The sequence below is a fragment of the Lampris incognitus genome, chromosome 11, assembly GCF_029633865.1.
Source record: "Lampris incognitus isolate fLamInc1 chromosome 11, fLamInc1.hap2, whole genome shotgun sequence".
In the NCBI taxonomy this organism is placed as follows: Eukaryota; Metazoa; Chordata; class Actinopteri; order Lampriformes; family Lampridae; genus Lampris; species Lampris incognitus.
Genome location: NC_079221.1, coordinates 16,083,335 through 16,098,576, shown reverse-complemented (window position 1 = coordinate 16,098,576; position 15,242 = coordinate 16,083,335). Strand labels below are relative to the sequence as shown.

Below are 15,242 nucleotides of genomic sequence, written 5' to 3'. Positions count from 1 at the left end.
CTTAAAGTAAAAATAAAAAAGAAATCAGTTCAAATTTGTGTAAGAGCACGGTCACACATGCATGAAATTAACTGGTGAATTTTCGCTTCCCGTTCACTCCCATTCTATGCGAGCGAAGGGGGCGAAAAGATATTTGCTTGCGGTGGCAAAGCAAATTCAGAAATTCGCCGGTCAAAGTTCGCCAAAGTTAAACTACATGCGAAGTGAAGATGTGAATTTGCTCTGCCACCGGAAGCGAATTTTTTTATTTGCCCCTTCGCTCACATAGAAAGGAAGTGAACGGGAGGTGAGTATTAGCCAATGTGTGACTGAGGCCTTATCAGTAATAAGAAAGAAAACGGAAAGGCTGCAGAACAACTGGTTTCCTCATAGGTAGGATGAACAGGGAGAGATCCTTGTTAAATTTTCACATTACTTATTTCTCTCGATCTCTGTTTTTATGTCACTCTCTTTGTTGTGTCTCTTCGTCTCGCTTTCTTTCTCGTCCCTGCAGTCAACTCCAGAGTATATGTCTCTCCATCAGGGCTGCTCTCAGTACGAGTCTCTGTCTCTCTCTCTGTGGAGGAGCAGGAAAGAGGCTGAGGCCACGGCTCTCTTCTGGAAGACCTACTCTACTAAAACTGCAGTGAGTATTTCTGTGTGTGTGTGTGTGTGTGTGTGTGTGTGTGTGTGTGTGTGTGTGTGTGTGTGTGTGTGTGTGTGTGTGTGTGTGTGTGTGTGTGTGTGTGTGTGTGGTCTCTCTGAGACAACACCTGTTCTCAAACTTTTGTCTGTGAGGATCTATTTTCTTTGCCACAGAAAGCTGTTTTTTTTTAACATTTAATTTAGAATAGTAGACAAAAAAAACTAATTTTGTTGTATCATAGCCTGCTCTTTGGCATGACTGCTAAATCAAAAGATAGTCACTGCGCGTGCACACAAGGAAGACCCACATGACACCATTCACACACAGAAAAAGAGAAAGGAGAAGACATCATTCAGAGAGAGAGAGAGAAGACATGTGAGAGAAGAGAACAGTTTACAGTAGTCATTAGTCATAATCAATTAAGTCATCAATTAGTCATAATCATACGCTACAATCTCGTTGGCAGAACAGTGGTTGGTAAAGTCGTTGAGACAGAAAACCGACCCAGACAGAAAACCGACATGGTAACATAAAAGCTAATAAAAATCCTATAACAAACAAACTTTAGATTGTTCCGTTTTAAAACAGTGTGACAAACTGAAACACTCAGTCCTTTTTTTTTTCTCCCCAATTATTTCCGGCCAATTATCCTACTCTTCCGAGCTGTCCCGGTCACTGCCCCACCCCCTCTGCCAATCCGGGGATGGCTGCAGACTACCACATGCCTCCTCCCATACATGCCAGCCGCTTCTTTTCACCTGACAGTGAGGAGTTTCACCAGGGGGATGTAGCGCTCGGGAGGATCATGCTATTCCCCCCAGGTTCCCCTCCCCCCTGAACAGGCGCCTCGACTGACCAGAGGAGGTGCTAGTGCAGCAAACAGGACATATACTCACATCCGGCTTCCCACCTGCAGACACGGCCAATCATGTCTGTAGGGACGCCTGACCAAGCCGGAGGTAACACGGGGATTCGATCTAGCGATCCCCGTGTTGGTAGGCAATGGAATAAACTGCTATGCTACCTGGACGCACCCCGAAGCTCAGTCCTTCTGTTTGAATTAGAAGTGGGGTAGACAATTAATGTGCTGTTTGATTGTGTAAGATTTGTGACTGTGGAGTTGATTCATGTATTTTAAACTGTTATTTGTTTGATGTGCCCAAACACAGAAACTCAGGAGTGTGTTTGTCTTTGTCAGGATCTCCTGTGTCGCCCAGAGCGCCGTGTGGTGTGTGAGAGCAGTAACAGAGGTCTGACCCTGCAGAATGCTGGGAGGTTCTCTAGTCACTGGTTCATTTTATTCAATGACGTGCTGGTACACACTCAGGTACAAAGACACACACACAAATGTACACATGCTGATATATATACATACACATGCAGTTCACACACAAGCTGAGGTACACACACACACACACACACACATACACACAGAGGAGCCCCATCCCCTGCTTCATTCACTGATATGCACATACTTACACATACATGCATGATTACACACACCCTGACATACACTTGTCGTAAAAGTAGAATAGAAGAATCGTACATCATAGTGTATGATTTCAGCAACACAAAAATTTTAATTGCACAAAGTCACCATGTTTGCATGCAGTCATTAATCTGATTAAGGTGAATAATCAAATAAAGGTTGAGAGTTTGATTAAGATGTCTATCTGATTTTGCAGTGATGTGATCTCTTCAGTAATCTGAGTTTACAAGACTTGTTGGATAGTCAAACTATGAAAAGGAAGTTACTTTGAATGCGACCCTGCTTCCAATATTGTGTTCAAGATTTTTTGGAGAATGTCTCCGTTTCTGTTTTTTTTGCACATCCAAAGACTTTAGGATATTAAGCTCCCTAAATTTATTGAGCATGAACGTTCATTGTCTCAGTTTTGCTCACGAAATGTGGCTGTTTACTGCCGGTCACCTTGTTCTCTGTCTATTGTTTCTGGGTCAGATGCCAATAGCGGGAATCCCAGAGGAATCCGTAACTTGTTGGTGCATGTGCACAACCCATTCTCTGAATGAACACCAATTAAGGTGTAAACAAAGCACAGTAATTCGAATGATCCATGAAAAATTTGGCTCTGTTAATTGCATTATGCTTGTGTCAATTTATACCTTAATTTGATTATGGTGGTTTGATTAAGGTGTAATATGGCAGTTCGTCTTCTTTCGGCTGCCCCCGTTAGGGGTCACCACAGCGGATCATCTGTTTTCATCGCTATCTGTCCTCTGCATCTTCTTCTGTCATGCCAACAACCTGCTTGTCCTCCCTCACCACATCCGTAAACCTCCTCTTTGGCCTTCCTCTTTTCTTCTTGCCTGGCAGTTCCATATTCAGCATCCTTCTCCCAATATACCCACCACCCGTCCTCCACACATTTTCAAATCAACTCAATCTCTCCACACATGTCCAAGCCATCTCAATCTAGCCTCTCTTGCTTTGTCTCCAAACCGTCCAACTTGAGCTGTCCCTCTAATATAATCATTCCTAATCCTATCCGTCTTTGTCACTCCCAACGAAAATCTTGGCATCTTCAACTCTGCCACCAGCTCAGCCTCCTGTCTTTTTGTTAGTGCCACCATCTCCAAACCATACATAGCTGGTCTCATGACCATCTTGTAAACCGTCCCTTTAACTCTTGCTGGTACCCTTCTGTTGCAAATCACTCCTGACACTCTTCTCCACCCACTCCACCCTGCCTGCACTCTCATCTTCAACTCTCTTCTGCACTCCCCGTTACTTTGAACAGTTGTTCCCAAGTATTTAAACTCATATGCCTTCGTCACCTCTACTCCTTGCATCCTCACGATTCCACTGCCCCCCCTGTTATTCATGCATAGGTATTCCGTCTTGCTCCTACTGACTTTCATTCCTCTTCTCTCCAGTGCATACTTCCACCGATCCAGGCTCTCCTCAACCTGCCCCCTACTCTCGCTACAGATCACAATGTCATCCATGAACATCATAGTCCACAGAGACTCCTGCCTGATCTCGTCAAATCAACCTGTCCGTCACCATTGCAAACAAGAAAGGGCTCAGAGCCGATCCTTGATGTAATCCCACCTCCACCTTGAACCCATCTGTCATTTCTACCGCACACCTCACTGTGACACTGCCCTCTTACATATCCTGCACCACTCCTACATACTTCTTTGCCACTCCCGACCTCCTCATACAATACCACACCTCTTCTCTCGGCACCCTGTCTTATGCTTCCTCTAAATCCACAAAGATACAATGTAGCTCCTTCTGACCTTCTTTATACTTCTCCAGCAACACTCTCAAAGCAAACATCGTATCTGTAGTGCTCTTTCAGGTCATGAAACCATACCGCTGCTCGCTAATTGTCACCTCTCATCTTAACCTAGCTTCCACAACTCTTTCCCATATCTTCATGCTGTGGCTGATCAGCTTTATATGTCTGTAGTTACTACAGCTCTGCACATCAACCTTATTCTTGGAAATAGGTACTAAACATCTCCATGCCTCCACAGGTATGTCATCTGGACCAACCGCCTTTCCACTCTTCATCCTCTTCATAGCTGCCTTCACTTCATCCTTGCTAATCTACCGCACTTCCTGATTCATTATCCCCACATCATCCAACCTTCTCTCGCTCTCATTTTTTTCATTCATCAGCCCCTCAGAGTACTCCCTCCTCCTTTTCAACACACTCTCCTCACTTATAAGCACATTTCCATCTCTTTCCTTCATCACCCTAACCTGCTTCACATCCCCCTCAGCTTGGTCCCTCTGTCTAGCTAATTGGTCGAAGTCCTTTTCTCCTTCCTTAGTGTCCAACCTCTCATACAACTTCCAATATGCCTTTTCCTTTGCCTTTACCACCTCTGTCTTCATCTTACTTCTAAAAGACATCTTTTTGCACTCCTGTCTACTCTCTTCATCTCTCTGACTATCCCACTTCTTCTTCGCCAATCTCTCCCTCCATATACTTCCCTGTACTTCCTCATTCCACCGCCAAGTCTCTTTGTCTTCCTTCCTCTGTCCAGATGACACACCAAGTACCTTCCTAGCTGTCTCCCTCACTATTTCTGCAGTGGTTGCCCAGCCATCTGGCAACTCTTCACTACCACCCAGTGCCTGTCTTAACTCTTCCCTTAATGCCACACAACAGTCTTCCTTCTTCAACTTCCACCATTTGATCCTTGACTCTGCCTTCACTCTCTTCCTCTTCTTGATCACCAAAGCCATCCTACAGACCACCATCCGATGCTGCCTAGCTACGTTCTCCACTGTCACCACCTTACAGTCTCTAATCTCTTTCAGATTGCACCTCCTGCATAAGATATAGTCCACCTGTGTGCACATTCCTCCACTCTTACATGTCACCCTGTGTTCCTTCCTCTTCTTGAAATATGTATTCACCACAGCCATTTCCATCCTTTTTGCAATATCCACCACCATCTCCCATTCCATATTCCTCTACATGACACCATACCTCCTCATCACCTCCGTTCCCTTCACCAACGTGCCTATTGAAGTTCGCTCCAGTCACCACTCTCCTGCTTTGGTACACTCTCCACTACTTCATCCAAGTCACTCCAGAATTCTTCTTTCTTATCCATCTCACACCCAACTTTTGCGGGGCATATGCGCTGATAACATTCATCATCACACCCTCGATTTCCAGCTTCAAACTCATCACTCTGTCCGACACTCTCTTCACCTCCAATACTCTCTTGGCATACTCTTCCTTAAGGATTATCCATACCCCATTTCTCCTCCTATCCACACCATGGTAGAAGAGTTTGAACCCATCTCCACTTGCTCCTGGCCTTACTTCCCTTCCACCTGGTCTCTTGCACACGCAGTATATCTAGCTTCCCTCTCTCCATCATATCAGCCAGCATTCTCCCCTAACCAGTTATAGTGCCAACATTCAAAGTTCCGACTCTCACCTCAACACTCTTACCCTTAATCCTCCCCTGCTGTTGTGGACATACCGTCTCCCTCTCCTTCTCCTTTACCCAACAGTAGCATAGTTTCCACCAGCATCCTGCTTGCCAACAGTACCGTTGGCGGTCGTTTGTAACCTGAGCGTCAACCAATCCGGTAATGAAGTCAGATTTATGAGCCGCATATTTGATTTGGCCAAGGGTTTTATGCCAGATGCCCTCTCTGATGCAACCCACCCCAATTTATCTGGGTTTGGGATCGGCACTATAAATGCAATGGCTTGTATATCCCTAGTGACTGGGTTTTTGTATGGTGTTTATATGGCAGTTGCAATAATAACATTATTGCTATAATCTGGTTAAAATCAAAATCTTAACTGAGTTGTAAACACACAAAATTACAACAAATGATGCCAATTTTTAAAGAGTGGTTAACTTAAATTCTTGGTTGACAGGGTTTATAGACTGAATCCTTGATGAACCGTACATAAAATTGTTTTTTACCTTGTTCGTTTTTTTTTTTGGGGGGGCTCAAATGGATAGGGGTTTGAAAATGAAGTCTTAATTAGTTTATTTTGTTTCTCATTTACACAGGGTACCATCCCCTCTAAGAGTCTTGTAAGTATAGCTGAGACCATCCGTCTCTCAATCCATGCGTCATCTAGAGCTGAACTTTAGCGTTCTGACCTTAGCTGACATTCACGGCATGGCTGGGCTAGCCTGGATGCTCTGTCTCTCTCACTGGCTGAGCCTCTTCCAAGCCATGTTCCTGTGTGTGGGTTGAAGTGTGTCTGGCTGTGGAACAATAGCAACAATTAGTGCCTAATACCTTATGTGAACTTGGTTTTCTTAGCTCGCAGTACTAAACAGATGGTGGTAGGAGGCCTTGGGTGTGGTCCATGTTACTACTCAGTGACTATAAAAACACAATTTAAAGGGTGTCAGTTTTGCAGAGTTAAAGCATTTTAATATTTTGTCTGTCTAAACATGTGCTAAGCTCTTAGTGGGTTTGGGGAATGTGCAGTATTTTATTATTGCAACATTATTTTCATCTCCGTTGAATGTTTGGAGAAAAAGTAGCTGGACTGAGAAGAGAACTTGCTCATGGACACACAGCCCAGGTCTCCCAAGCCAGCCTCTGTTCTTTGTTTGAATTTAAGGTTGTGTGTGTGTGTGTGTGTGTGTGTGTGTGTGTGTGTGTGTGTGTGTGTGTGTGTGTGTGTGTGTGTGTGTGTGTGTGTGTGTGTGTGTGTGTGTGTGTGTGTGTGTGTGTGTGTGTGTGTGTGTGTGTGTGTGCGAGAAACAGTCCAAATAAAGCATCACCATTGAAATGTGTTTCTGCCTGTCTTTCTCCATGTGTGTATTGGTGTGTTGTGCTTTGGGAAACAACAGGTAGTGGTCAGTAGCTCTGTTGTACTCCTCTCTTATCTGTCAGTGTGTCAAAGTAGAATGTTCCTGTGGAGTAGTACGCTTTGCCGGGATACAAACTAATATTAGAATGGCCTAAGTAGTTCTCTCTAGTCTTCTATCAGCACTAAAATACCCATGAGCAAGGCACTGGACCCTAAACAGGGTCACAGGGACCTTTCACTGCATGCAGAATTGTGGAACATCATCATCCTCTTCTTCTAGCATGCTTGTGCACTGCTGTTGATCCCCCCCCCCTCCATGTTTGGTGTTATGGGTCAATACACGTGGTCTGAGGAGTAGGGTCCAGCATTGTAAAAAGGCTCTTTAAGAAGGTGGTCTTTGGATCAGGATGTTTAAGATAACGGGCTTCATGTGTGTCAAACTGTTTTGTGGAGGTGAAGCCTCATGTCTGTCACTGTGTACTGTAACTAAAATATCCAAACTCAGTTAATCTGAAAATGAGCCTTCACTAGCAGAAAGTACCAGCTCCCCACAAGGCAATGTAACCAACCTGCAGGTGGAGGTCTAAAGGGTATTTTCACTCAAATGAGAAAAAAAAAAATGGAATTATTTTATATGGAAAGATTTCAGTAGTTTGAGGAGGAGGGGAATAAATTGAGTGATTTTGGGTCAACTGAAAGAAAAAGTAAGATTCAACCGAAATCAGATTTAGACTGTGTCTTTATTGTTAAGTTCTTTTGGTTTTATTTTATCTCTGTCAAGTTGTGTTTAGCTAACTTTTAGATTTTATTAATTTTGATCTTAGTACACTTTATTTCTCTTTAGGATATATTCTTACTAATTTAGATTAAAAAAAGAAGAAGATGTGAAATGATAAGACAAGAAAGCAGGAAGGTGGGAGCATTTTGCCTTTGACTTGTAGAACATCTTGCTTGTTCCTGATTTATTGTGTTGCTTCCTTTTTGTTTTAAGTCGGTACGGGAAAATTTCTCCAGGGGTCATGGCGCAGGGATACTATTTCTATGCACACACACACACACACACACACACACACACACACACACGCACACACACACTATGAAAGAGCATAGAAATAAATCTCTCTTGCCATCATTGCTTTATTATTGAACATGGTAGAAATACCAGTTATCTAGATACTGCTGAACAATGGGTCATCCTTATTCCGGGTATGTTTTTTTTACTTGCCTCTAACCTTTCTCTCACTATTCCCTTCTCTATCTCGCTCTTTCTCTCACACGCTCTTTTTGTCTCTGCCTTTTGATATCCATATCTGTCCTTCTCTCCAGTTCTCCTCCCACCATGTCTATCCACTGACCTGTCTGTGGGTGAGACCTGTTACAGATGACAGCAGCGGACTGTGAGTTTGGCTAACATACAGAGGAAATTTAACCCTTTACAGATTAAATTTTAAAGATGTTGTCTGCCTGTCTTTGTCTGTGTGTGTGTATTGGTGTGTTGTGTTTTGGGAAACAACAGGTAGTGTGGTCAGTAGGTCTGTTGTACTCTCTTATCTGTCAGTGTGTCTGCGTCTTCTACTTTATGTTCATTTGTGGTTGCCTCACAGCAAGAAGATCCTGGGTTTGAGCCCCGGGGTTGTCCAATTTAGGGGGTCGTCCTGGGTCGTCCTCTGTGTGGAGTTTGCATGTTCTCCCCGTGTCTGCGTGGGTTTCCTCCGGGTGCTCTGGTTTCCTCCCACAGTCCAAAGACGTAGATCAGGTGAATCGGCCATACTAAATTGTCCCTAGGTGTGAATGTGTGTGTGTCTGCCCTGTGATGACCTGGCGGCCTGTCCAGGGTGTCTCTCCGCCTGCCGCCCAATGATTGATGGGATAGGCTCCAGCATCCCCGCGACCCTGAGCAGAATAAGCGGTTTAGATAATGGATGGATGGATGTTCATTTTGAGTAGTATGGTTTGCCAGGATACAAACGAATATTAGCATGGCCTAAGTAGTTCTCTCTAGTCTACTGTCGGCACTGAAATACCCATGAGCAAGGCACTAGAGTCTAAACAGGGCCACAGGGACCTTTCACTGCATGCAGAATTGTGCAACATCATCATCCTCTTCTCCTCCTAGCATGCTTGTGCGCTGCTGTTGATCTTCCTCTCTCTCTTTCTCTTTCTCTCTCTCTCTCTCTCTCTCTCTCTCTCTCTCTCTCTCTCTCTCTCTCTCTCTCTCTCTCTCTCTCTCAATCCTCTATACATTTCTTCTCGTTCATGATTCTACCTATCACTGGCACTATTCAATAATTGAATGTCTCTTTCAGCAGTGCCATCAAAGTGACCTGTCCGGAGGAGAGTTTCACCCTCGTTGCCTCGACGCCACAGGAAAAGGTACATTTTTTGTATTGTAGTCATTTAGCTGACACACCAGAGCATTTTACAGTGAGCATTACAACATCGTTGACTGTTGATAAAACCTCTCCAGGTCCCACCTCTCTTAAATACTGTTGTTATAGCTGACAGACTTCCGAGGTGACATCTGCTTCTATGACTAAGTTTAGCTAAAATGTTAACGTCACATCAATGTAAACACACTTTACTGTGGCTAACTCACCTTCCAACAGATGTGTGTGTGCCTGTTGATGGTGTCTATTAAATTTAGAGAGTGGTCCTCCACAAACGGTAATCCATTAAAGGCACGCATATCTGTTGAATTTGCGTTTTGGGAAAGGAGTAAAAAATACATTTTCTCTCCAGTTCCTTTGGATAATGTGAACCAGTTTCCCCAATAACATCTCACCATTTCTCTTAAGCTGAGCACTGACTGGTGAATAGCTGTGTCTTTATTATTTTGCAAATGCTCAATAATAGGCCAGGCTTTATTTACTAAATCACCTATATTCTAACCACCAGTCTGTAAGAATTTCAAGGGTCACATCCACAACACCCTGAAAATAGTGAAGATATTGTTGTGACTCTTGAATGATTCTTTAACAGAGGAGAGCAGAGAAAAGTAATAAGATATAAAATAAAAACTCAAATTAACATTTTAAAAACACAAACGTGAATAAACATTTTATTACATGTTCAATACAAATTTGAGTGGTTTCACTGCCAGCCTTGTCTGAAACCCACTTTGTAATGATACAATAAAGTCTGAACTTAGCCAAAGTAAACTAAATTAGAATGATTTTAATTAGGTGTGCAATAGTACTGTACGCACACACACATACAGTGCACATGTCACTAAAACAGCACATCCCTAACAGAGGTTAGAGACCTGTTAACTCCTCATTAAATCAAATCAAATCAAATCAATTTTATTTGTATATCCCAATATCACAAATTACAAATTTGCCTCAGTGGGCTTAACAGCAACACAACATCCTGTCCTTAGACCCTGTCCTGTACTACTGGTGTTAGCTCAATGGTAGACTGGTGTTACTGCCAAAATGCCCCTTAGACACCGAACCCTAAACTGGTCCACTTTACTGCTGAAGGTCCTGTCCATCATCATCATCATTATCATCATTCTTTTTGGTGTGTGTGGGTCTGTGTCTTGGTATGTGTGTGTTTTGCATACCATGCATGCCTGTTCCTGTGACCCTCCTGTCCAGAACAAGTGGTTGCATGCTCTGAATCAGGCGGTAGAACATGCACTGGGCGGCGGAGGTCAAGGGTCATCTCCAAGGGTGACAGGGGTCCCGGCGGTGTCTCGCTCAGCGTCGTATACCTTCACTGGTGAGGGGCGACTGAAAGACGCGCATTACAGTGGAGGATGGCTGGCTGGAAAGATTCACGGCAGGTAATTGTGTGTGTGTGTGTGTGTGTGTGTGTGTGTGTGTGTGGGAGGGGGTAATTATAGATTGCTCCTAGTTTGGTTTCCTCCCTGGTGTTGAGGGACAGGGGAATGTGCTGAATGTTTCTGGTATCAGTGCACCTGTAACAATAAACTACATTTTTATTCGGTCTGTGTGTAAAGCTGGACAGAAATAGACAACAGTATTTTGTGTTTTCAGGGGAACCATGAAGTGGCCTGATGGACGCAGCTACACAGGGAATTTTAAGAATGGCTTGGAGGATGGGTCAGTATTTTCAGAGACTATCATGATTCAGTAGTCTACATGGATTGAATAACCAAATTATACTGGTGGCAAGAAGGGTAGGACATATTTGGCTGTAGCTGATGAGTTGGTGTAATCTACCAGCTACTGTGACAGGTAAGCAAACTAATGCGCTGGTATCATAGTAAAAATGCATAGTAAAATGATGAAAGCAGCTAGTAAATTGGTCGATTCTACCAGCTACTGTGGCAGGATACCTGCCATCTTTTTTTGGGGGGGGGGCTGTTTAATGGTAAAAACATATAGTTGGCATTTAGAAGAGCACAAGTGCGGTGACGCAGTGGTTAGCGCGGTCGCCTCACAAGTCCTGGGTTCGAACCCCGGGGTTGTCCAACCTTCGGGGTCATCCCAGGTCATCGCCTGTGTGGAGTTTGCATGTTCTCCCCATGTCTGTGTGGGTTTCCTCCGGGTGCTCCGGTTTCCTCCCACAGTCCAAAGACATGTAGGTCAGGTGAATTGGCCATACTAAATTGTCCTTAGGTGAGGCTCTGTGATGGACGGGCTGCCTGTCCAGGGTGTCTCCCCGCCTGCTGCCCAATGACTGCTGGGATAGGCTCCAGCATCCCTGCGACCCTGAGTAGGATAAGCGGCTTGGATAATGGATGGATGGATGGAAGTGGCTGGTGGATTTTATGATGTATCAGCCACTGTTGGCCAGCAAATGAGTGCTGATTTACAGCCCAACCAGCAAACAAGAAAGTCTCAACAACTTTGTGTGATTGATTGGCTGTTTTATGCTCCCAGCTATGGAGAATGTGTGATACTTAACAAGCTCCTGAATAAACCAGACCGTTACCGAGGACACTGGAAAGAGGGCAAGATCCACGGCTTTGGAACATACAAGTCAGTAACGTCACATCTGCCATCTGGTGGAGGTGTTGATACACAGCAGCTTTCTGTGCCATGGGTGCATACATTTTGGATATAGGGAATGGAAATGGCAAACCATGGCCATGTTTTTTTGCCATGTTGGTCTGTGTGTATCCTACCTCAGGTATGCCAGCGGTGAGGTATACGAGGGCTGTTTCTACGATGGTCAGCGGCATGGTTATGGCATGCTGAGCTCTGGCAAGCTGACCAGGACTTCCTCCAGCGTTTTCATTGGCGTTTGGGTTCATGACAGGAAGACAGGATACGGTGTCTTTGATGATATCACAAGGTGTGTAATCAAAAGAAACCCTCAGATAAAGCACTTTATGTATTTTTGCATGTGTGTTGTATGTTTGTTCATAGCTGGAGTCAGTATGCCGCTCGGGACAGTGTTCATTTTCTTCCTCTTATTTGTTATTTACGTTTTGCTTTTGTTCCACCATTTTTCTCTTTAAGAAAAGATAAAACTTTTTCCACCTTAGTCGATGAAGTGTGCAATACTTACAGATTTAAATTGAGATTATACAGTGCAAAAGAGACAGGAAAACAAATGCAGTGCAGAAAAAAAATACATATTGTAAATACAGTCAATATTTAATATAATAAATAATATAATAAATAAAATATTTATAAATAATAATTTGTTATCAGTCAATCAGACTTCATTTGTAGAACACTTTTCATACAAATAAATACAGTCTAATCCTTACAAAGTATAAAATGAAGGCAATATCCATTCACGAATATGTTTGAATAATAAAGAGTAATGATCAAACAAATATGAAAAAATCCAAACAAACCTGTAAAAAAAGTATTTAGACTTATACACATATTTGGGCAAGGCTGGTTTATTTATATAGCACATTTCATACATAAGGGCATAAATATACATAAAAAAATGCAGAACTGGGTAAAAAGAAAAAAACACGACTTTTTACTTTTTTTTACTTTTGGTATTTTTATTTTATTTTATTGTTTACTTTTATTTATATTTTCTCAAATTCCGTTTCAAGTTTAAAAGTCAGAATATGCAATATACAAAGGCAAATTCCTGGTAATGTGAAAACCTGCTGATTCTTATTGTAAACTGAACTAAACTCAGTGAAACTAGACTAGACTTGTAACTAAAGTCAACCATACTAGACTAAACTGAACATGGCCACTTGTGATTCCCTTGCTGTGTGTGTGTTTTTTTTTCTCTCCCCAATTGTATCTGGCCAATTACCCCACTCTTCGAGCTGTCCCGGTTGTTGCTCCACCCCCTCTGCCAATCCGGAGAGGGCTGCAGACTACCACATGTCTCCTCCAATACATGGGGAGTCGCCAGCTGCTTCTTTTCACCTGACAGTGAGGAGTTTCGCCAGGGGGACATAGCGTGTGGGAGGCTCACATTATTACCCCCAGTTCCCCCTCCCCTCCGAACAGGCGCCCCGACCGACCAGAGGAGGCGCTAGTGCAGCGAACAAGACGCATACCCACATCCGCCTTCCCACCCGCAGACATGGCCAGTTGTGTCTGTGGGGACGCTCGACCAAGCCGGAACACGGGGATTCGATTTGGCGACCCCCGTGTTGTTAGGCAGCAGAATAGACTGCTACGCTACCCGGACGCCCATTGCTGTGTTTTAATGTTCGCTTGAAATAAGTACCCATTCTCTCATGTTTTCCCAGAGGTGAGAAGTACATGGGTCTGTGGCTGGATGACCAGAAGCAGGGCAATGCTGTGGTGGTCACCCAGTTTGGTCTGTATTATGAAGGGACCTTCAGAGACAATAAAATGAATGTAAGTACACACTAACATATACGCTCGAGATGGTATGATGTTGTTACGGATTGAAGGTGAAAGTATATTTACTACCTTTTTCGAGTTTTCCAAATGACGGTGTTGGATAAAATTATTAATATTGCCAGTTTCCATTCATAATTGACATAAACGTTCATACATGAAAACCCTGCTACTGTTACTGCCATCGCTCTTCTTTTCAGTGAACATTGTGAAAGTCTTTAAATAACGTTGACTAAGACCGAAATCTGCACAATGCGGACTGTTGTATCTAAAATTTGTCAGAATGTTGATATGGCAAAAAGGCAGTAAAATGTTTTGCTCTTCAAACCATCGAGAATTACACTTTGATCACTAATTCCGGCCAGATAATTGTAATGATCAACTTAGCTATAAATTTGCTGCCCCATATATGACCTAAATGCTTTATATAGATGATATTATTGTTGTTTCTGTCAGGGTACAGGGCTCTTGATTTCAGAGGATGACACATCTTTTCATGGAGAGTTTTCTGAAGACTGGGCTGTCAGTGGGAAGGTAGGAAGGTTCTTTCTTCAGAGAAAGAAAGTTGAATCAGTTCACCTGGGCAAAATGTTTATTTAGAGAAACGTTTCATCACTCATCTAAGTGACCTCTTCAGTCTCATCTGACTGCAGGTATCCCTACCCTTATAAACAATACAGTGGCATAATGACCGAAACCAACGATCGGTTTCATATGCAAGTTGCTGTGACCATTAATTAGAGTTTCAATGGCCATGTGTACTATTCACAGAGGATTTGGAAATAGTTGCAATCACTGCAAGATGGTGACAGATGTACTTTTAGCCCCCCGGTTCAGGGACGGTCGTTCCCTCTTCACATAGATTGTCTCTGACTCCCCGTTCAAACCAGCTCTTCCTCCCTATCAAGGACATTACATCTGTCACCAGCCTACAATGCTGTGATTGCAGCCGTTCCCAAATCCTCTGTGAATAGTACACATGGCCATTGTAACTCTAGTTAATGGTCACGACAATTTGCATATGAAACCAATCGTTCACGGTCGTTATACCACTGTATTGTTTATAAGGGTGGAGATACCTGCAGTCAGTTGAGACTGAAGAGGTCACTTAGATGAGTGATGAAACGTTTCTGTCAATAAACATGTCCAGATGAACTGATTCACCTTTGTTTCTCTGATTTTCTTACCTGAATTATTCACCATATACATAAAGACATTCTTTCCCATTCTCTTTTTCATCTCTTTTAACAATATGTCTGTCCTTTTGTCTGAATTTTTTTGTGTGTGTCTGCGTACACCTATGAGTGCCTATTCATCTATCTTTCTGACTCAACAAACATAATGCATACAAACTCTGTGTTTATCACTTTGTCATTTGGTCTCCTATCTCTGTCCTTCCCTGAATTCAGATCTCTACCGACCATGTTTAAACAACCGACAAAACGTTTAGGTAAAAATGGAAAGTGAGGGGATCATGAAATATAACAAACAACATGGGTGAAAAAAATGCCACCTTAAACTTAACCTATCGAAGACTGAGCTCCTTGTTATCCCAGCCAGTCCATCCTTCTTACAACA

General features: G+C 43.2%; 1 protein-coding gene across 4 annotated transcripts in view; it reads left to right on the top strand.

The window, feature by feature from the left end:
* LOC130120445 (alsin-like) overlaps positions 1-15,242 on the top strand; it is a 70,705-nt gene that overhangs the window by 25,400 nt on the left and 30,063 nt on the right. For 3 of the 4 annotated variants that reach the window (XM_056288986.1, XM_056288985.1, XM_056288988.1), the window contains exons 20-30: positions 494-625; positions 1,824-1,952; positions 6,146-6,169; positions 8,230-8,300; positions 9,210-9,276; positions 10,503-10,690; positions 10,905-10,970; positions 11,754-11,852; positions 12,004-12,168; positions 13,550-13,661; positions 14,121-14,198. In XM_056288986.1, coding sequence (XP_056144961.1) covers positions 494-625; positions 1,824-1,952; positions 6,146-6,169; positions 8,230-8,300; positions 9,210-9,276; positions 10,503-10,690; positions 10,905-10,970; positions 11,754-11,852; positions 12,004-12,168; positions 13,550-13,661; positions 14,121-14,198 — 1,131 coding nt within the window. The remainder of the gene's footprint in view (positions 1-493; positions 626-1,823; positions 1,953-6,145; positions 6,170-8,229; positions 8,301-9,209; positions 9,277-10,502; positions 10,691-10,904; positions 10,971-11,753; positions 11,853-12,003; positions 12,169-13,549; positions 13,662-14,120; positions 14,199-15,242) is intronic. The other variant, XM_056288987.1, reaches the window with a different exon arrangement.